Below are 22963 nucleotides of genomic sequence, written 5' to 3'. Positions count from 1 at the left end.
ATTCCAAGAGACAGTGGAAATAGCTGGTAAAAACCAGGATGTCTGAGTGGGATGAATAATATCCCACTACGACTCCGCTTCCTCACTCTCTGCTATCTAATATGCAATACCAAACTTTTATCCCAAAAAACATGATTTTAACCTAAAATACCATATAGACGTTGATAAAAATATCATCTGGTGGCATTTTTAAAAAATTTTTCCATTAATATCGTGAAAATAAGAAAAATACCAGACCGGACCAAAAATTGAAATTATGTTTTATTACCATCGTAAATGATAAGAAACAATGACAGCAACAACAACGGCAACATCAACAACAACATCCGTCTCACACAATTTTTATTTTAATTATTTATTAAATATTTTGTAATAATGAAATTATATATATGCATGACTGCATAATATGTATATATATATATATATATATATATGTATATATATATATATATATATATATATATATATATACCGGTATATACATATAGTAAAATTGCCAACGATGATATGAGTTCAACTGCTAGTACATCACAACTAATGACAAAAAATACATGTGGAACTCGCAAAACAGTGTCACTGGAAATAACTAATATAATAAAATTATGATGTTAATAATAATAATAATAAAATAATTATTTCTGTTGTTAATATTATCCCGGTAAATATGAAGGATAATAATGATGATGACTGTGAGGTGATAGCAAAGATGATGATGATGTTTAAATGATGAAAATGAGTGAATGAGTGTACGATGATGATGTTAATAATGATGATGACGACGACGATGATGATTATGATGATGGTGATGACGATGATGCTGATGATGACGATGATGATGATGATGACGACGATCATTATTATGATGATGGTAGCACAAAATATGAAAGTTGCAATGACAAATAAAAACGAAAGGTTTAAAAATGCGTAGGTGATGATAGCGGTGATGATGATGATGATGATAATGATGGTGACGTAGATGATTCAATTCATGACGAAAGTGATGAAGATTTAGGAGAAAAAATCCGAATTTTCAAACTGAACATACCGACAAATGAAACTTGACTAACATTACGGTGTTCTTGAAACAATTGACGATTGTAGGAACATTTTTCTATAAAACAACAACAACGGTCTTTGTATTAAAAAGTAACAAATCCAATAATAATTATATATTTTTCAGTCCAGATTAATGTTATTAAAATTAAATTACAACGAAACGACTTTAGCTCACATAAACTCCTCTACTCGCATACATTCAACTAAAACATCATCATATTATATCAAATATCAACATGATACAAACACTATCATTATATATCATACAGTGATACAAATTACTCCACGAGTAAATGTTGATTCAAGACACAAAAGGAACCCTCGAACATATGTAGATAATGATTCAATAGCACTGATAACATGACAACACGTAACATTATCATAACAAACGCGAAGAACTTAATGACGTCATGGAAACATGTCATCTACACTACAAAGAAACAAACTACAACTTTGTAGTAACAAAGTTTTTTAAGAATATCATCATTGCAAGTGTCTGAAAGAGAATTCTCACATCGTCACACTCATTCCAAAGAGTGCGCGGACAAATAACGGAAAGCATTATAACCGGAATTGTAGCAAATTTTGCACAGGAAAATATTTTTAAATCAAAAATGAGATTCAAGTTAAAATTTAAAATGATGATACGAACAATGAACACAATGTCTGCGCGAATGGTGTTGGCAATGAGTGGGAGGATGATGACGATGATGAAGATGATCACGACGATGTTGTTGGTGAAGACGATGATGAGGATGATGATGATTATGATAATAATGTTTTTGGTGATGACGATGATGAGGGTGATGACGACAATGACGACAATGTTGTTGGTGAGGACGATAACACGATGATGATTATGTATATGATGATGACGATGATTTGGAGTAAGTAAGTATAACACTAGTGCCTTTATATGCATATTTCATATAGCAAGTGTTTTGTACAATTTTATACATTCACAATTAAAAATTATATATATGTGTGTGTGTGTTTGTTTGTTTTTTTGTTTGTGTTTGTGTGTGTGTTTGTGTCGCTTGGTGTAATTAACTTTGCTTGAGATGGATATGAATTGTCTCCATCGTTCAAGAACAGCAGTCAAATAACTTCCAAAGAAAACTGAAGTACGTCATGCATTAGCGAAGGAACAAGCAGATGAAAAGTTCCGGCGTCATCCATTATTACATACATCTTCGTGGCATGCCATCATTCCACCTCCGTCTGTTAATCATCATTATCAACGGGCCATCAACATTTTCCTCTATATAAACAAATTAATATCGAAGATATGAATAAATAGTGATAATAATAATACAAATAAAATTATTTTTTATACTATTATTAATAAACAATATGAACAAAAAATGACCAGTGAAGATATATAAAAACGAATAAATACAACAATCCACTCATCTATCCATCTACCCACCCAGCCATCTAGTTACTCTCAAAGCCCTCCCATAATAGCCAACCCCTTTACTCTCCTTTACCCACATATCTACCCATCAAGCCAGCCAGCAGCCGGTTTTATATTCAATGAACAATGAAGGCATTCAAATGGAGGCATTGCAGGCCTCGCCCATGTTGTGATAACGTTGGAGCTTTTTGTTGTTGTTGTCATTAGAAGCCTCCATCTCCCAAAGTGCGTTACTCAGCTCAGTGGACAACTAACTCCTACAAAATGAAAGGTAGATGCATGTATCAAATGTATCATGTATCATGTATCTGAGGCCGTTGACATTTCGTAGCACAAATAAACAAACAAATGAACGAACGATCGAACGAACGAACAAACAAACAAACAAGCAAAACAATTAATTCGGCATCAGCATCATTTTGTGTTTGCATTATTTTATATCGTGCATTTTTTCAAATACACAATCAATCTTTCTGGATTGAAGCCCTGATGATATGCGAAAAATTTCTGCCTTTCAAAAATCATTCCATCAAATTCTGCATATTATCCATTAATCCCATCTCGCTCTTTATTTCATCACTTCAATTGATTGTTTAAATAATTTCAATTTTCTGGGTGGTGGTTGTAGTAGTAGTAGTGGCTGTGGTAGTAGTAGTGGTAGTAGTGGCTGTGGTAGTAGTAGTGGTAGTGGTGGCTGTGGGAGTAGTGAATGCGTTGGTGATGGTGAAGATATTCAGACGCTGACGCAATAATGACCAACCATAACCGAATGTGCATAACAATAAAGTCACTGTGAATGTCAATAATAATGATAAAAATGAGCCTAATAACAACAATAACAATAATAATAACAATAAATAAAATTAAAAATAAACTGAGTGATAATCATAAAAAGAAGAAGAAGAAAGAAAATCTTTGAAGCGAGCTCACGACTTTTATTGAAATATTAAATTGAAATGTTGTGGAGTTTTAAGCACAATGGGTAAACTTTAATTTATAAAAGGAAGTATTTTTAATTAAGCACACACATCAACTCCCCAAACACACACACCACATACACACAGACACACACAGACACACACGCATACACAAGCAAACACACACACACACAAGCAAACACACACATACACACACACACACACACACACACACATGAGCATAATATATGTAACTTATAAATAACGGTAAAATGCTCAATACAAACAAACCTATACAAAACTAAACATGTAAAACCACCAGGATGATATCAAATATCGAGAACAACGAACAGTTGAAATGGTCGCATTTTATAAAAAATTACACACATATTACTATGAAATTCTCAATTGCTCATGTGGAGATAGCTGACAAAGATATGATTTTAATCTATCTGTAAAAAATTAAAAAAATCTACATGAGTTTAAAAATGTTATTTAAAATAATAATAATAATAGTTATTATTACAATTATTATCACCCACTTTTTAGGTCCAGAGAATTCAGCAACACACAAACATTTTATATGAGTACATGCTAAACGATGCATTACACACAAAGCATACGACATGCGTGGTGGATCTTTTTATCATTTTCGAACCCGGTTACTGCGAAACAACACCAGGCGACCTCAACTACTAGGCCACCACGCAGTTCGAAGCTGTCAATACGGTCTTTATTTTAAATAATTGTTAAAAGGTGATTTTAAACAATTGTGTCTGTTCACTTTACACAACACCTAGAAACACCTAGATTGTTAGCATCAGCACTAGATTGTTGATCTTGCTACTTTAACATTTTAGAATAACAATCAGTTTAGTTTCATGTTTAACATTCTCATTTTAGCATTATTTTGCCTTCTTGAAAACGGAGCATTCAATATTTTAAGCAGCTCAGCTTGATGTTTAACATTTACTTCTTAACGATATGTAACACATTTCAAAATTTTAGCCAGTTTAGCTTGATGTTTAACATTTACTTTTTAGCGATGTTCTGTTTCTTCTTGAAGCAGAGAAGCTGTTTCAGTTTGTTTCTGAAGTTGACGTTGAGAAAGGAGTAGATGACAGGGTTGGACAGGTTGTTGATGAAGTAGACGTAGAAGAGAAACGGTTGAAATGGCAAAATTTGTAGAAGAATTAATATGGCGGGAAGGAAGGAGAGGACAAATACGACAGTGACGATGAAGAGCATGAATGCGATCTTCATGTTTTCACTAACATGAATCTCTAACGATGTTGGTTTTGTTGCTTGTGTGGTTGCTGCTGCTGCAGTTGTTGTTGCTAGACTAGGTCTGTTGCAGATGTTGTTGTTCAGGATGATTTTGTTAGTGTTGGCAACTGCAGTTGATGTTGTATTGTTGCTGTCGTTGTTGCAGACGTTTTCATTGTTGCAGGCGTGGTTTGAGACGACGATTGTAATTGGTTTCGTTGTCACGGTCGTTAACGATTTTAGTTGGTTCGGGCTCGTCGTTTGGCAAACTTCGTGGTTTAGTGTTTTTTCTTTTTTGTGATAGTTTCTCGGTCTGATGCTTGTTATTGCAATGTTCTCGTCACTGCTACTGATAACATCAACATGTTTGCAGGTCGTTACGTCTGTCAATGAATTACTCGTATTGCTGGAAATAACTTTGTCGTTTGTAGTGCTGTTGGGGTTGACGTCATTGTTTATTTTGTTGTCGAAATTAACATTGTTGTTGTTGTTGTTGTTGAAATTCACAGTATTGTTGTCGTTGTTGTTGTTGTTGATATTAACATTGTTGTTGTTGTTGTTGTTGAAATTCACAGTATTGTTGTCGTTGTTGTTGTTGAAAATAACATTGTTGTTGTTGTTGCTGTTGAAATTAACATTGTTGTTGTTTTTGTTGTAGTGTGTAATGTTGTTGTTTGTTGATTTTTCGTAAGGCACGCCGTCAAACGTTCTACTCTTTCTTATGTTGTTGTCCCCATCGTTGCAACGGCCATCAGCGGCATTCCTATTTGCAGGTTCTGCGTTTAATTGTTTCTTGTCACCGACCGACTTGTAATTGTCATCAATTTCAATTTCGTCATCAATCTTGTTTTTCGGTCTATTTTTAGCTGTCAGATTGCTTGTTTTGTTCGTCGCGCTTATGCAGTTCAATGTTAAGATGGTCGCGTGGCTGTTGGCACCGTCGTCGGCAGATGCTTTCTCTTTCAGCTCGCTTACGTTGTTGTCCGCAAGATTTCTGCTAGGACAGGGACAGTAATTTCTATTGGCGTCCAATAACTTTTCGTAGATCGTCTCGCTGTTGTAGCGACGTTTTTTGGTCAAGGGTTCGTGATGTTTACGGTTCCTCAATTTGTAAATCAAGTTAGATTTGAAGGGGCCGTTCCTACTGGTAGTGACCGACGAAGAGGAAACATTTGTGACCTTTCCTACTCCAAATTTGTCGCTTTGTGTGTTGGACTCGTCTCCTGGCACAACAGATATGCTCTGTTTTGGAAATGCTACGATCAGTGTCGGTTGAGTTCCCAGTCTTCTGTTCCGCATTCTCCTTACCCGCCTGGCAGTTACTGATCTGTAGATTGCGATGTACAGGATGAACACTGCAAGAACACTCAATCCGAAAATAGCGAACATGATGCGCTTATAAACAAACTGAACCGTCGGTCCGATAAGATTGAAACTATCGCCACATAGTTCGCTACTTATCACCAGTATCAGCTGGTTTGTGCCCTCACGAATTTTTGGAATGCAAGCCAGCGTGGCAAAATCTGGGCGCTGAAATAATGTTTCGTTCAGGAGTTGTTCTCTTGTTGCTGAATCCGAACAGTTAGTAACTTTCAAATGATTTTGAAAGTTTTCGAGGTCTGGATCGTCGTGATAAACTCCGTTCATGCAGGCAATCGCACAGCCATGCACCGAACTGAATATAGCTAAGACGGCTAACAAAATCTTCGCTCGAAGTTTCGTGACGGCCTGGCGCCATGGATGGCAGAGGCAGAAATATCGATCGACTGCAATGGCCACCATGACGAACGTCGAGTAGAGGATTGTCGTGCAGAGGAAAAAATAATAGAACTTGCAAAGGAAATCATTGGAGATGTTGAGGCTGACGTACTCGAGGTATGCGGTCACTGGGATGACCAGCAGGCAGGTGGTCAGGTCGACCACTGCCAACACCACGATGAAGAGCGAGGAAACGAGTCGGTCCGACCTGCAGGAGAAGACATACAAGACCAACGCATTGCCAGCTATTCCTGCAAGTATAAAGAGATTTAAAATGCGTGTGTTTGTGTGTGTGTGCGCGCGTTTGTGTGTGTGCTTGTGTGTGGTGTGTGTGCCTGTGTGTGGTGTGTGTGTATGTATGTGTGTTTGTTTAAAATGTTGATTAAATTTTAATTATGAAAAACGTGACATTACAGGTCAAATTTCTTATTGAAACAATCATGCTATGCAGCTCGCTACAACAGGCGAATCCTTCAAAAGCAAAACTGACAAGAAGTATTCGGTGAATTATTTTCACGAATCTATTAAAGAAAGCTGTGGGTGTGTACTGTGAAATCAGAATGAAGCCAGCTTAATTATCGGAGGAGGGATGGATGCGAGTATGACGATAATGAAGAAGATGGGAATCATTGCATTCACAATAACATTAATTATAATATTATATAATGATAAAAATAACAACTATAATATGAAAGATAACAACAATAATAATAATCATAAATAGTAATGAGAAGAAGAACTATGAAATTTAGGAGTTAAAAAAAGAATTATATGATGCGAATAATAACGACGTCCTCACGCATTCCACACATAAACTTCCACTTTTTGAAGCGACACCCGTGAAAACCTGGTCAGTTTGCATCTTCGACGGACACCTACTTATCCATCTATCCATCCTTTCACTCACCCATTCATCCATCTATTCATTCATTCATTCATTCATCCGTTCATTCATTCATCCATCTATTTATCCTTCAACATATCCACCAATCCACTCATCCATCCATCCATCCATCCATCCAACTAATTGTCTATTTTTCTATTCATGTTCATTTTAGTTTTTATTATGCAGCTCTATCAAAAGCTGCCAACATGTCATTTTATACTCATGATCAAACTTTTACGCCGCAAATGCTGTACTATCAATATCTAGACCTAGACCACACGATGTAAGTATCCTGGCGTTTAGGGCAAACAGTTATCGAACCGGCCAACGCGTAAGAACAGTGCGAAACATAGCACTTCTCCCGACTGAACTAACTATATATCTACCACTTTATCCATCTATCAATCTATCTATTTAACCATCTATTTATTTATACGTCTTTTAGTTGGTTTTTGATCGAGGAGCGCAAATTTGTTCAAGCTGGTCAATTCTTAGATTAATTTGAAACGATCAGACAGTGTAAAAAATCAAGTAGGAATATTGTATTGATCTGTATAATAATTTAGAAATAAGTCTGGTAGAAAAAACAGAAAATTTAAAAACTGGTAAAAAAATAATTGCCAAACGATCGCAAAAAATACACAAAATATTCGCTTGATCCGTCAAGCATCAAATATTTTAAAGAGATATGAGCTTATTTATGCCACCAAAGAATGAATAAGCTTCCATCCCCTCTGTGTGTGTCGTCTGCCTACTAATGACGTTTTGTGCAGTTCTCTATGCGCGAATGAGTCTGTCTGTGTTTGTCTGTGTCTGTATGTGAGCGTGTGTTTGCATGATGAATTGGTGAACGTATATGTGAACGCCTGTATATGTAGATCAGATATCAAAAATCATTATATTTTTCAAAAATTTTGGGAGTACATGTTTGTGTAGTTTTCAATGATTTGCTTCACTGCATTTTTGTTTGTATCTTTACATTTGTTTCTTCATTTAACAACATTATTATAACTATAAAAACATTGCTTGGTATTTCGTATATCAGCACTACAATGCATTCCATCCAACGAGAATCTCAATCACTTCTGATGAGTTTGGGAAACAGTTGGCTCGCCGATGACAGCTGAGCGGTTTCTTTTATTTATTTTTTATATTTCACTTACCACTCTTCCCAGTTTGTGTTTCATATTATTTATCACTTTTTTTGTAATTTTTCAATCAATGCAGCCAGCTTTGCAATTTAAATTACTTTGACTTGGTTTAAGTGCTTCTGGTTCATTTGCTTTTTTTTATAAGTTTTGACAGTTCGTTTATTAATTATACTTATTTTTATTTAAAAAATTATTTGTATTTAAATGGTTTTGTTAATGTTTTTTAATTAGTATAATTTTTTATAAGAAACATGACTGAATTTTTATTATTTATGTCAAATTATGTCTATTATGTCAAATCAAAAATAAATCTCTTCTATATTTTTAGTCAGATGTTTAATTTGATCTAGATGATGTCTCCACAAATTTGCGTGGTTCTCTTTTTTTCTACGTATAACTTTAAACATTTTTTCTTCAAATTTTTATTTGTATTGTGAGTTTGTACCTACATTGTACGCAGTGAGTTATCATAACGCGGAAGGATTTATTTTTTTATTCAGAACAAATAAATCTATTCTTACGTCAAAAGATATTTTATGTTTAACTATCATTCACTTGTCGTGTTTTAAATTTATTTCCTTTTATTGCAAATTAGCTTAGATTTTATAACAGCGCTTTCATGTTTCGAAAAGTGAATTTTAAAGTGAATTTCACATTTTTTACTCTCATGTGTTAGTTCAACAAAGGCAGGTGCAGGCATCACTGCTGACGTGTGCTGGTTTTTGTTTAATTTTAATTTTTATTAATTCGTGCAAAAACAGAGAGAAAGAGAGAGAGAGAGAGAGACAGAGAGAGTTTGATTCGAAAAGGACGCAAATTCAGTTTAGAATTGAACAATTATTCAATGAATTCGTTGAGTTGTTACATAACACTTTCCAAATTTTTTTGTCAATGAAGAAGATTTAGTGTAAAAAATGTTCAGCTTAGTTGCATCTGGGTAATAAATAAATTGCTGTTTGTTTTTAGTACAAGGTGAATTTTTTTTTCACGATTTGAAGTTAGTTTTATTTATTTCATTGCGCCAAGTCAAAATTAATTTGAAAACATTTAATTAAAGTTTGAAGCGTTAATAACAATGGATCTAAAAAAACAGCAGACCAGTTGAGGCAATATTTTATTATTTTAAGCGCTCTGTTTCGGTGTTGAAGAAAATGTAGAATACAAAGCAGCTTAATTTTTTGCCAACATTAAAACTATTTAAATTAAATTCATTTCAGTCATTATAACAGATATCATGGAACCTATATGCTAATTATTTGGAAGCCAAAATTATTTTAATAAGATTTATACAAAAAGTTTGTTGATTAGAAGATTTCAAACCAATTCAAGCCTAAAACAGTCGACACTGATTAGAAGATTCAGATTAGTGCTTCAATGATAATTTCATTTTAATTTCAGTTTATCGTTAAAAACCAGCATTCAGCATAACTCAAGGGAATTAGAAAATATAACATGTCGGCATCGTATGCGAATCAAACACTGTCATCTAGAACAGAAACAAAAAAACAAATACGCGATATCATTTAAACACGGCCATTCCAAATTGGATGGGTATTTTTTTATAAAAAAAATATGTCCCCAATATAACAATCATCTTAATGATTATACGTTAACCAACTTTTTCAGTATTTTTTTTATAAAGCATCAACAATAACAACAACAACAATAAATTGGCATTTTTGTTGTTATTAAATTCTACGCACTGACAAAAACCAGATGTAAGAGCTATATCGTATGACCATCGTTTAACCACACTAGTGGTATTTCGCAAAAACGTTCAAACCTCTCCCACACGCTAACACTCATACGCCTGTTTATTCAATTCATTTCTTCAAGTTTCTTATCACTGCGTTTGAATTTTAGTAAAGTTAAAACAAAATGATGGAAAATATTTTTTGGGTGGTTGTTTAGTAAATTAAGTTGAAATGAGTTGATTCATTAATAATTCAAGCAGTGGGTTTTTCGAAAGAAAGATATTTTCTTAAAATTGAAATATAAAAACACGTTTTTATACCGTGAAAACTTTTGTTAAATAGTAAAAAACAAAAGTTACTGGTTAAATAACTAATTAACCATCTTGTAAGTAATGGAATAGAATTTGCACTGGAAAAATTATAATTCTTAATTATTAGTCAAAAGAGCCCAATCTTCATTCCAAGACACCTACACCATTCCAAGACATGAATTAAACACATTTGCACTTATGCACAGATCTCATGAGGAATATACCTAAACTGGAGTCCGGTTGTTTTCATGTCTTTCTATGAATTCATTTCCAAGCTTATCTTAGTAATTAATAAAAGGTGTTGAAATTGGATTGAAGTAATTTATTTGAATAGATGGCATACGTGTAAGTGTGATGGTTACAACCTATGCGAAACTAATGAGAAAAAAAGTAATAAAAACAAAATTTTCAAATTGTGTTTGAAGTAAAAAAAATTAGAAAAAAATGAAGTTAAGTTAGAGTAAGTTTATTTTTATTTTCATGTCACCAAAAATGCTTTTGAAGTTTTTTTGTAGTTATTGAGTCTTAATCTAAAATAAAATTTTAATTCAGAACGTAAATTGTTGGGGCATGAACTGGTTCTGTTGAAAAAACACTTTTATCAAAATGATCTCCTTGTGTGTTGTGTGTTAGCTAGCGTCACACCACTACGTCACGAAAGATTAAATATGGCTGGGATAGTAAAAGTGAAGACGTTTTAACTTCATTAAAAACATTTGACTTTTCTAAATATTTAAACGTTCACCTAAAGTTGAGAAATAACTTCTATGGCTAATAACAGCAATTTGATTTTTCTCCTATTGTCCTATCTTTGAAGTGAAAAGCACACTTTATATTTGATGAAATATCGCGGTGAAAAAACTGTTTAATGTAACAATCCCATCAATTCTGTCCGTATGCTTGCGCGGTTATCAACAAACTACTCCCAAACACATTCGAAAATAAAGAGTGCTTAGAGTTATTAAATTATGCCGGCTGGTTAGTTGGAGGAGAAAGGTGATGATGATAAATATGCCGACCAGGCCAGCCAAATATTATGCAAGGCAGTATTGTGAACAATTTATGGTGCAAATACAAAATGAAACACCCGCCTTCTTTGCATTTCCAAAATATAATTGCAAAAAAATGGATGCTGGAAGATTTTGAAATCTCAACACGAAACGTTGCATGGTGAGGAAAATGACGGCTTTCTCCGAAAACGTTCTTCGGCCATTAAAGTTGCCACGCAACTTCAAAAAATTTTTTATCAGTTTGCTCAACGGTTGAATAACCTTACTAAGTTACAATTATTCCATGATGTAATGTCAACTTTAGTCATTTTTATGATTGGAAGAGTAATGTGATGATGTGTATTGGTAAAAAAGCTTAAAATAAAGTGAACTGTCGGATCAAAGAGAAGAAAAAAAAGACAACATGGTCGCATTTGAGATAAATTATCTACTGCAACTTCTTGAACAAGAAAACTTCATAAATGGGCTGGAGATACGGATGGAAAGATTAATGAGCCTTTCAAAGAATGAACGAACGAACGAACGAACGAACGAACGAATGAATGGACATTGTGAGCGCGTGGATGGTTTATTGATGGACAGGTCAAAGGTCAAAAGTCACAAATAAGTGGTTAGATGGAGAGACGGACGATGGATGGGTAGTTGGATGAATGGATGGAAAGATGAATCAATAATTAGATAAATTAATAGATGGATGAATGGGTGGATGGATAGATATGGATAGATACGTAAACTACTAATAAATCCACAGTGGTAGCAATGCATTTATGGTGATAATAATAATAATAATAATAATAATAATAATAATAATGATAATAATATAATATAATTAAATTATTATGATGATAATAATATAAGTATGGTGATAGTGAAACGTTTATGATGATGACAATTACGATGACGACGCCAAGATACGAATGCCTGTGAGAGGCCTCCATTGAAAGGATTGTGGTGATAAATAATTATGGCTGCCTACTACGTTAATTATGCATGATAATTTCATTGTTTACACGCCCAGACAATTGCAGTACGCATAAACAAACACACACGCACAACGCCAGACACACATACACACCACATACACCACCACACACACACACACACACACACACACACACACACGCACATAAACACACACAAACACACTCACACTCTTTCTTTTTCTCTTTCACTCACACAAAATTTTTCTCTCTTTCTCTCTTCTCTCTTTTTTACGCACACGCACTAATATATCTCCGTTAAACGCAATTAAGAAGTTCTTCTACAAAGTGCTTTCATGTAAGAAAATATGATATGTTCGTCGGCCGGCTGAAGTCAAGTGCTGTCAGGTAAGTGTTTGTTTGTTTACGCCGTAAACACACACACACACACACACACACACACACGCATACTCACACACACATAAACACGCATACCCACACAGACACCCACACATTCACCTACACATACATCCACCAGACAAATCCAGATAGGGAATATTTGTGCAAACATTTGAAGAAACGTGTGTGAGGGGGAAAGCGCAAACGATGCGAGATCACGTAGAACTGTTAAGTGCATCTGAAATGAACTGCATTGGGAAGTGTTAGCATAATTCGAACAAAAATTATAATTAAGTGATGCGCTGGTTCCAATTTCACAGAAGTATAAATACATTATGCGCAGCCTTATAAACTTAATGTTAACAAATAAAAATTATTTTTACAGGTTTTTTAGGTGCAGATACAATTTATTTTTAACTTTTTTCTTAAAAGTTATTTTTAAAATAAAGTTATAAGACATGAATGTTGCAATTACTCAACTGAATGATTGGACAAATACTTCCTATCTGGCTGGCTAATGGCCAGCCAACCAATTAAGCTATCCATCAATCAACCGGCTGACCGATTTTTTTACATTCATTCATCTCCTCGTTCAGCCGAATTTCCCTTTTGTTTGCTTGTATAAATGTTGTTTTCAATTGTTTCATTAACATTATAAATTTAAAATTAAATGCTAAAGTTTATTTAATTTATTTCTTTTCTTATTTAATGACTTATATGAAAACTTTGACCAACAAATGAGAATTTGCTCCGACGTTCCATTGTTTGAAATCCTGCCAACTTCAAGTCCAATTTATCGAAAATTCCAGAGAACTTCTTCAATGAACTTAATATAACGATAGGTCTGTTGCAAAATATTAACACCCTTTTGTACCTGATAACAATTTCTTTTAATCAAATCCACAAAATCTTCCAGTGGCATCATGTGGAAAGCACAGCGCGCGTGTAAAAGTTGCCTACGTCAACCTAATTTCAAAACCTGAAAATTTCCGCTTAACTTTAATCTTGAAGATTCAAAAGACAAAACCAACCACTTGACAATAAAGTCAAGAATGTGGTTAAACAGTTTAAACACCCAATATATGTCTGAAATTTTTAACTTCGATTAATAGCTTAAAACTTTAACTATTAAAATTTTTAAAAATCGATAAATAATAAAGAAAAACCATTTTTTAAACCCTGCAAATCAAGAAAAATCAAAACCTTACAGCGTTACGATGGTGCAATAACAATACATATCTGATACGCACATGTACAACTATTTTTATAACCGTTTTAAAAGACTTGCCAGCCGTATGTGCGTGCATCTGAATTTTTCATACCTTCAGACCAACTGCAAATTGATTGCTCAAACATGCACTCGACATTTCAGTTTACTTTTAAAATAATTCATTTTTAAAACTTTTACATAAGTACCAAGCAAAGTTTGAGAGAGAAAAATGTAACAAATAAATATAAAAATTTTTATGCCAAAAACAATGATTGTGATTGATCGAACATACTCAGAAGGAAAAAAGTAGCATTGCCAAAAAGTAGCATTGCCAAAGTATGAAAATGAGCGCAGGGACAAACCATTCCCATAGGATTTCAATTTAATTAAGATAAGTAATCGTGGGAAAAATGTTATCTGGTTAGTTCGCAAATTGAAAACTTTACAAGATAAAATGAAAGTGACACAAAGGTTCTGGCAGCCAAGTGTGAATGATGCATTACCGCACTTGCCTGTCATTCCATTCGCAATTGTTGGTAAATTATATAACGCGCATGGATACTTGCCTGGCTGGCTGGCTGATGAGATTAACTGACGAGTTTCTTCTGGGGAGGTTGAGTTTTATAACTTTTTAAATTTTTATTACATTTCTAAGATGTGTAGCAATTTTTAAATATTATAGAATTTTAAAAATTTTTCAAATCCGGTTGAAAATGTTTACAGCAGTTTCATTTAAAATAATTACTAGATTATTGTTTTCATTTATTTGCAAATTATACTAATTACAACCAAATGAAATTCTAAAATAAGATTAAACAAAAAATTTAAACTCAACCACTTAAAAATAAATATAAAATTTTGAACTTCGCAAAAAAATTGGGTTGTCGTCATTTGATCATTTTGAAGAACAAGTGACCGAAAAATTGCACTGATAAAAAACAAAAAAAAAAAATAATTCTCACAATAGGCTACCAAAACACATCGTCAACATATTAAGAAGACATAAAAATAAATATACATTAATTAATTACTAAGAAATAAATGCTTAGCAGTAAGAAAATTAGTAATAAATCTTGCTTTCGCGTCAAAAACTTGCTCGTAAATTCAGCCGTCCAATGAAACTCCAGGCGTTATTTTTTGTTTTATACACGCAGGTCTGTCTAGTCTAACTTACAGATCAAACAAACCTAATCAACAAAATAGAGACCAAACAATTTAAATTTATATGGGCAGTAGAAATTAATTAACCAAACGAGGATTTATGTGTAACTACATTTTATCATTTGAAAAAATATCTTTCACCGATTTTCGGATTTTCGAATGAATAGTCTAATTAAAGATGATAACAAACAAAAGTAAAAAGATGATGAAATGGTGACATATTGATAGTTGATGTTATAATATGATGAACTGATAACAAGACAGTGTGATGATGAATAGGTAAGATGATTTGGATATAATGAAGGCCTGATGGCGTTACGGTTAATAATGATGTGTTAGTATGGTAACATAACAAGATGATGATGATGGACTATGATGGTGACTGTGAAGAAAGTACGATAAACGACACTTGTACTGATATAACAACACGGGGCTTGTAGTAGTTGTATCGATCGAAGATACGAAGCTTCTGAAAGATAACCATGAATATTTGAGATAACATTGAAAGCTAATAATTCCAAAATGGCGTCGATTTAATACTGAAACGTTGATGATGATGCAATGATATTAGCATGCAATGATGATAAGATGGCCATCTGATGATGAGGATGATGTGATCAATCCAATTCAATTCAATGATATGTTTATTCAGCAAAGCTAGGAGACCCGAAGAAATGACTTGTTGGGCCACCCAAAATTGAACAAAAAATTATAAAAGTTATTTTACAATTTACAATGAAGTTCATCATGACTTGATGATGAGATAATGTGATGATAGGATGATAAAGTGAGTTGAATATGATGATATGCTAAGACGTGATGTGATAAGGATGGTTAGATGATTATGGTACGCGATGTGAGGATGATGATGTCACGACAGGAGCGTGTAATGGTGCCGTAACGATGACAAGTGATGACATTTGTTTAAAATAATGGCGATGGTCTTTCCCTGAACCTTTTGAAAGATTTCTCGAAATGAGTTTTAACATGAGCCTGACCTAATCATTTTTTTTTCTTCTGATGAATGATCAGACGAAATGGAAACAAAGTTTTGGCACGTCGCATTTTCTCATTCCTAGCATCAAAACATCAAAACATTTTGATGCAATGAGGTTCAACATAATAATTATTGTTGTTTTTATTTACCTTGTTAAATTGAAAGTTACGAAACAAATAGATTTTAATCAGATTTAATCAGTAGTATTTTTTTGGAAAAAAATTGTCACATATATTTTTATTTCTACTTGTTAATTTAATTGCTAGATTATTGAAATTTACTAACGTTGAAAATTGTTTAAAAACAGTTTCAAAAAATGGCAAGTTCGTTGCTATTTTGATTAATTCATTAAATGATTTGAGTGATCGTTGAGCAAGTTTATTGAAACTCCCTACCGTGCATTCAGCGGAATGAAAATTTTTGATTAATATCCATCTAAAAATGAAATATTACGAAAGATCATTTGTTAGCCAGTGCATCATCCAGCAAGAAACACCTGTTAATATAAATTGAGAAAACATCGGATTTTCAAATTTATAGCCCAGCGAAAAGTTTTTAATATAAAAGTTTATTAAATAAAGCAGGCGATAAATTACCGTGAAGTATCGATAATATTTGTCGAACTATGTTGCACGCTTTGGGAGTAATAACTGAGATTCAATATCAACATCATGACACGTTCCCTCACATTTCTCGCGTTTCTCACATTGAATCAGCTTCAGATGATAAAAATTGCAACAAAGTAATTTGAGACATCACAAAATAGCAACAATTTAGTAACAGACGCAAATGAAGTATAGAGCGAAAACAAAACAAAAACGTAGACTATTTAGTGAGGTTGCAAAGATTCACTTGAGGGAGTGAGTGAGTGAGTGAGTGAGTGAGTGAGTGAGTGAGTGAGTGAGTGAGTGAGTGAGTGAGTGAGTGAGTGAGTGAGTGAGTGAGATAAATTAAAAAGTAACCCAGACAGGCATCATAAATGTTGAAGTTACACATCCATCAGTATAAAGCGTATTTAAAAACTAATCACTTGTAAAATTGTTGGAAAGTATCGTCAAAAGTTTTATTTATGTAAAATAATTTTTAAAAATTAAAAATTAAAAAAAAAAATATTTATCAAAAGAATCTGGCAACCTGGCACCGTACTCAATTGAAATTCAAGGAAACGTTTGATGGATGGCGTGTCGTTAGAAATTAACGCAAAGAGGATTTTTATTCGCCTTATGAGCTTTCAAAAGCTATGAAAAACATTTTCAAAGCGTAAGTTAGTTTATCTACATTTGTTAAAAAATCAAGCAGTGGTTGAATAATTGGAAGTGAAAAATAGATCGATCGAAAGTACATCATTCTCTACATCACTCGGTACATCACTTGGTACATCACTAGTTACATCACTCGGTACATCACTAGGTACATCACTCGGTACATCACTACTTCCTCACACTTCACAAACGTCACCATAGTTTAGAATGAGCGTTGATGTATTATGTGAAATATGTGCCACCAGTTATGTCAGTTTCGACATCTCAAGTTGCACGTTCAGAAGTTTACTTTTTTTTACTTTTTTTCTAAATAATTAAAAATCAGTTTAAACTAATGATGAAAAGAAAAAAATATATATATACATAAAAATATAATATATATATATATATATATATATATATATATATATATATATATATATACATACATACATCTAGGACCTAACATCACTACATCACTCGGTACATCACTTGGTACATCACTAGTTACATCACTCGGTAAATCACTAGGTACATCACTCGGTACATCACTACTTCCTCACACTACTTCCTCATGTTAGGTCTAGGACCTAACATTAAAAAGTTGACCAGCTCTGTAGATTCTCTCAGAAAAGATGTTTTCAACAAACTCAGCCCATTGAACGATTTGAATGCAAATATAAATTCAGAGCTCGAGAATATCAACGCAGTAATAGAAAGTAACAAAGAAAAGTTAAATAAACTTGAGAGCTCCGATGTTTTTCGTGGTGAATTGAACACCTTGAAGAATGATATGAAAGTATCATTTGCAGATATCGTCAGTCGCGGGATTAAAGGACACACTGACGATATAAAGGCTGAAGTAAAAACAGTCCAGGCGACAATAAATGATGCTAAACAAATCAAAGAAAGAGAAAATAATCTAATTATGTTTCATTTGCCTGAGAGTGGCAGTGATCGGGTGGACGTCATGAAAATTCTGAAACACCTGTCTAATAATGTTGTTGATGCTAACCTAGTTCATCTAACTAGACTCGGAAAAAAATCAGACGATCATACTCGACCGCTGCTTTTGAAAATGGACAGTGTTGACATAAAAAACATGATAATTAAAAACGTCTCTAAATTAAAATCGCTTGACGTCAGCCTGGGTCGCATCGGACTCAGTCACGATCTCTCTCCAGAGCAGAGAAAGGAACTAAGGTCAAAGATAGAGGAGGCAAGGGCATTGAAAGCTTCTGACAAGGGATTTTTATACCGTGTAAGAGGTCAGGTTGGCAAATGGAGGGTGGTGAAATTTCCGGTAACTCAGAGGCAGACATAGGTGTTCAACTGACGAATACTAATGATGTTGGTGGTGATGATGGCGTTCATGGTGACTTTCTGACGACAAAGAGTATTGGTAGTAGTAGTTTTGTTGGTAATGCTTGTGGGTATGATGATGGCCGTGGTGATGATATTAGAAAATATTCGATATCAAATTGTAATGTTAATGATTTTAAAAATTATGGTCATATTAGTGCAAGTGATAGAGTTAGTGGTAAAGATGGTGGTGGCAGTTTTAACATAAAAGATGTTAGTTTTAATTTGAATAAGAATAGTAATGTTGTTGGTGGTGAAGATTTTGGTGTTCTCAGTCTGACGCTTGGGGTTATTGGTAACGATTATTTGGATTCATCTCTCGACGGTAATAAATGTTTAATGATGAAAGGCACTGGCAATGACTTAAATGGTAATGTTAATTTTGGTTGTTGTAATGATGGTCATGGTCTTGATGGTGGTGGTTATTCGATGGTCTGTGGTACTGGAAGCGATCTGAACGTTATTGGAAAAAATGGTTGTGGTAAAGATGATGGTAGTGATTGCGTAATAACAAATGGTGCCGGTAATGATTGTAATGAAAGTGGTGGTTTTAATGATTTTAAAAAAGTAGGTAATAACAATGTAATGAAAGGTGGTGCTGTTGGTAGAAATATTGGTGGAATCAAAAATGATCGGACTAATAATAACTTTTGTGTGGTTAAAATAAAATTGGGTTTACTAAATATAAGATCGATTGGCTCAAAGTACAACATCATTTATGATTTGATCATAAATGATGTTGTACTGGATATTTTTGTTGTTACTGAATCATGGCATGGTTCATCAGAAAATCCCTCCATTGCGTTATCTGCTCCTCCCGGTTACCGCTTTGTAGATTGTGTAAGAGAACACGACCCTCTTCATGGTGGATTGATAATATTTTTTCGTCTATGTTTGAAATGTAAAAAAATAGCCTTACCTACAGTTACCACATTTGAAGTTTTGGTGGTCAGGTTCACAGTTAATAGTCAGGAGTTTATTTTGCTCGCTATTTACAGACCGGGTTCTGCACAGCTGTCTGGATTATTTTTTAGAGAACTGATTTCTATTCTGGAAAACATTACAGTACTCAGTTCTCGAATTGTTTTAACCGGGGACTTCAATGTGCACGTTGAAAAGACGAATGATCCTCATGCTGCTAATTTAAATGAAATCTTCGATAATTTTCAACTCATCAATCGTGTAAAAGCACCAACACATTTACGTGGTGGTACACTAGACTTGATAGTAACCTCCGAGGATTTTCCAGTTCATGATTGTTTAGTCCATCCAAGTGGAATTTATTCTGATCATAGTTTTATTTGGGCTGAACTGTCGATGACTCGAGGATATTTGGTTGGAATTAAAAAAGTTTCTAAAATGTGGAATCAGATGAATGTTGATGACTTCATCAAACTTGTGCTTGAATCTCCACTCTCCAAATCATGTCAAGGCAATGAGGTAGACAAGGAATTGCATTTATTTAACAACAAGTTAAAATCTATTGCTGATAAAGTTGTCCCTATTCGTGCAGTGACCGCCAATAACGTTCGTATGGCTCCGTGGTTTGATAATGATTGCAGGTTGGCCAAACGTTTGTGCAGAAAAATGGAAAGAAGATACAGAAAAAGTTCACAGTTGATTCATCAAGATGAATGGAAGACTGCGTTGAAGAATAAATCGGAACTTTTCTCTAAAAAACGTCGTCAGTATTGGACAAAAGTTGTTGATGAAAATAAGATGAAACCAAAAAATCTTTGGCGGGTTGTGAACAGCATTCTCTGTAGGGGTCGTAACGATAAATCCTGCTCGGATATGGATGAACTAACACCCGATCGATTTATGTGCTATTTCAATGAAAAGTTAAGCAAGCTGAGAGATAGTGTCAACAATGATGCTCAACCGAGCCTGGCAGAATTCCAATCAGGTGTCAGTAATAGTTTGTTCTCAACGTTTTCTATGGTTTCTGAAGAGGAGGTAATACAGTTAGTTCAAAATTCACCTACAAAGTCGTGTCAACAAGATGTAATACCTACCCACGTATTAAAGAAGTTTATAAAACTATTCGCACCATTTTTGGCAAGCCTGATAAACAGCAGTTTAAATGTGGGACAGTTTCCTTCTGGCTGCAAGCATGTTATCATAACTCCGCTGCTGAAGAAACATAATCTAGACGAAAATGATGTTGGGAACTACAGACCAATTTCTAATCTGTCTTTCCTATCCAAAATTATCGAACGTGTGGTTGCCAGGCAAACACTCAGTTGCTTGAACAATAACAATTTATTGCCGAAATATCAATCTGGATTCCGTCAGTACCATTCGACAGAAACTGCTCTTTTGCAAGTTTTCTCAGAAGTGTACGGGGCAATTGATGAACAAAATGTGGCAATGCTAGTCTTTCTTGATATGTCATCCGCATTTGATTGCGTAAATCACAAAGTACTTTTAACAAGACTACGTTGCAGTTTTGGAATCTCTGGTGCTGTTCTGAGGTGGTTTGAGTCGTATCTGGTAGGTAGATCACAACAGGTATCATTCGGTGGTAAATTGTCTGAGGTTAATGTTATGCTCTCTGGTGTGCCACAAGGTTCGGTTCTAGGTCCTATTCTGTTCCTGATCTATACATCTGAAGTACTAAAAATAATAGAATCATTTGGTTTTTCAGGTCATGCTTTTGCGGACGACTTGCAAATTATTGTTACGAGCAGGCCAGATTCTTTTAAATCAGAATTGGACAAACTGGTTAAATGTTTGTCTGGGGTCAATAAGTGGATGCAAAACAATGGTTTAAAACTAAACCAAAACAAGACTGTTTTTTTACCAATTGGAACATGGCAGCAACTTTCAAGAATAGATATAAATTCAATAACTGTTAATGATGAGGTCATCGCATTTTGTCAGACAGCAGCTAATCTGGGCTTCACGATTGATTCAGGTTTGTCAATGAAACAACACATTAAGAAGCTCTCAGCCGAATGCATGTTTCAAATCAGGAAAATCAATCAAATTTGACGATCCCTAGATACATCCACGTTGCAGACGTTGGTTCATCCATTTGTGCACTCACGCGTCGACTATTGCAATAGTTTGTTTTATGACTTACCTGATCGATCCATGGCTGTACTTCAATCAATACAAAATCGAGCCGCAAAAGTTGTTGTTGGAGCTCTAAAATACGATCATGTGTCTCCAATACTGAAGGAACTTCATTGGCTAACCGTCGAAAAAAGAGTGTTGTTCAAAATTTCAACACTTGTCTACAGGTCTATCAACGGTCTAGCTCCATCTTATTTGTCTGACAGGTTCAAAAAGAGATCTTCAAAAGCATCTGGAACACACTTGAGATACGATGTTTCAAACCTGCTGTTGATCCCAACAACGAGTCTCCGTATAGGCTCTCGTAACATTGCTGTTTCTGGACCAACTGTTTGGAACAACCTGCCTGCTGCTCTCAGAAATCCGGACCTAAACCTGCGTGACTTCAAGAAGAAACTGAAAACTCATTTATTTTTATTGTGATGCATTATTGGTCGATTCTTTCTGTTTAGTCGACATGTTCTAAATATTATTTCGTATTTTCGTTTTATTGAATCGATTACTTTTCTGTTTATGACCAAATTTTAATCTTATTTCTGTGCGATGTATTATGATTTCTCGTTTGTTATTTCAATTATGTTGTTAAGTTCAGTTTTTGTTAGATAGCGCTTTTGAGATTCCTTTAATTAGCGCTTCATAAATGTTTCAATAATAATAATAATAATAATAATACATACATACATACATACATACGTACGTACATATACAATTTATATATATATATATATATGTATATAATTGTACTAGCCAAAGATTTTCAGTGGGGTCTAGGGTTTTATAAACCGATTGCGTCATTTCATATGTATTTTCAAGTAAATAATCGTATTTTATCAAAAAAAAACTCTAGAGTCCATGCGTATGACATATTGAGATGCATCTAAAATATCATCCGGTCATTTGACGCCCAGTGAGAGCATAGCCTGACACTATCATGGTAAGTTGACATACGCATTAAAACCGCACACACACACACACACACACACACACACACACACACACACACACACACACACACACACACACACATACACATACACACACACACACACATACACATACGCACACACACAAACAAACGCATGCATATCCGCATTTACAACAAGCACCTCACCTGAGCAAGGACAGAAGC

The 22963-nt window shown here is 34.3% G+C and overlaps 2 protein-coding genes across 2 annotated transcripts; one reads left to right on the top strand and one right to left on the bottom strand.

Annotated features, from left to right (window-relative positions):
• Positions 1-4422: 4422 nt before the first annotated feature.
• On the bottom strand, positions 4423-7276 carry HELRODRAFT_161373 (hypothetical protein; the record flags this gene model as incomplete). Its single annotated transcript, XM_009021297.1, has 2 exons — positions 4423-6665; positions 7231-7276. The coding sequence occupies 2 exons, from the start codon at positions 7274-7276 to the stop codon at positions 4423-4425; spliced, it is 2289 nt and encodes a 762-aa protein (XP_009019545.1).
• Positions 7277-16824: 9548 nt separating this feature from the next.
• HELRODRAFT_161372 (hypothetical protein) lies at positions 16825-22715 on the top strand (the record flags this gene model as incomplete). Its single annotated transcript, XM_009021296.1, has 4 exons — positions 16825-16895; positions 17926-18667; positions 18790-20029; positions 22582-22715. 4 exons carry the CDS (start codon positions 16825-16827, stop codon positions 22713-22715), a joined length of 2187 nt encoding a protein of 728 aa, XP_009019544.1.
• Positions 22716-22963: the final 248 nt, after the last annotated feature.

This window comes from Helobdella robusta (genome assembly GCF_000326865.2).
Source record: "Helobdella robusta unplaced genomic scaffold HELROscaffold_3, whole genome shotgun sequence".
In the NCBI taxonomy this organism is placed as follows: domain Eukaryota; kingdom Metazoa; phylum Annelida; class Clitellata; order Rhynchobdellida; family Glossiphoniidae; genus Helobdella; species Helobdella robusta.
This window is presented reverse-complemented; position numbering and strand designations above follow the sequence as displayed.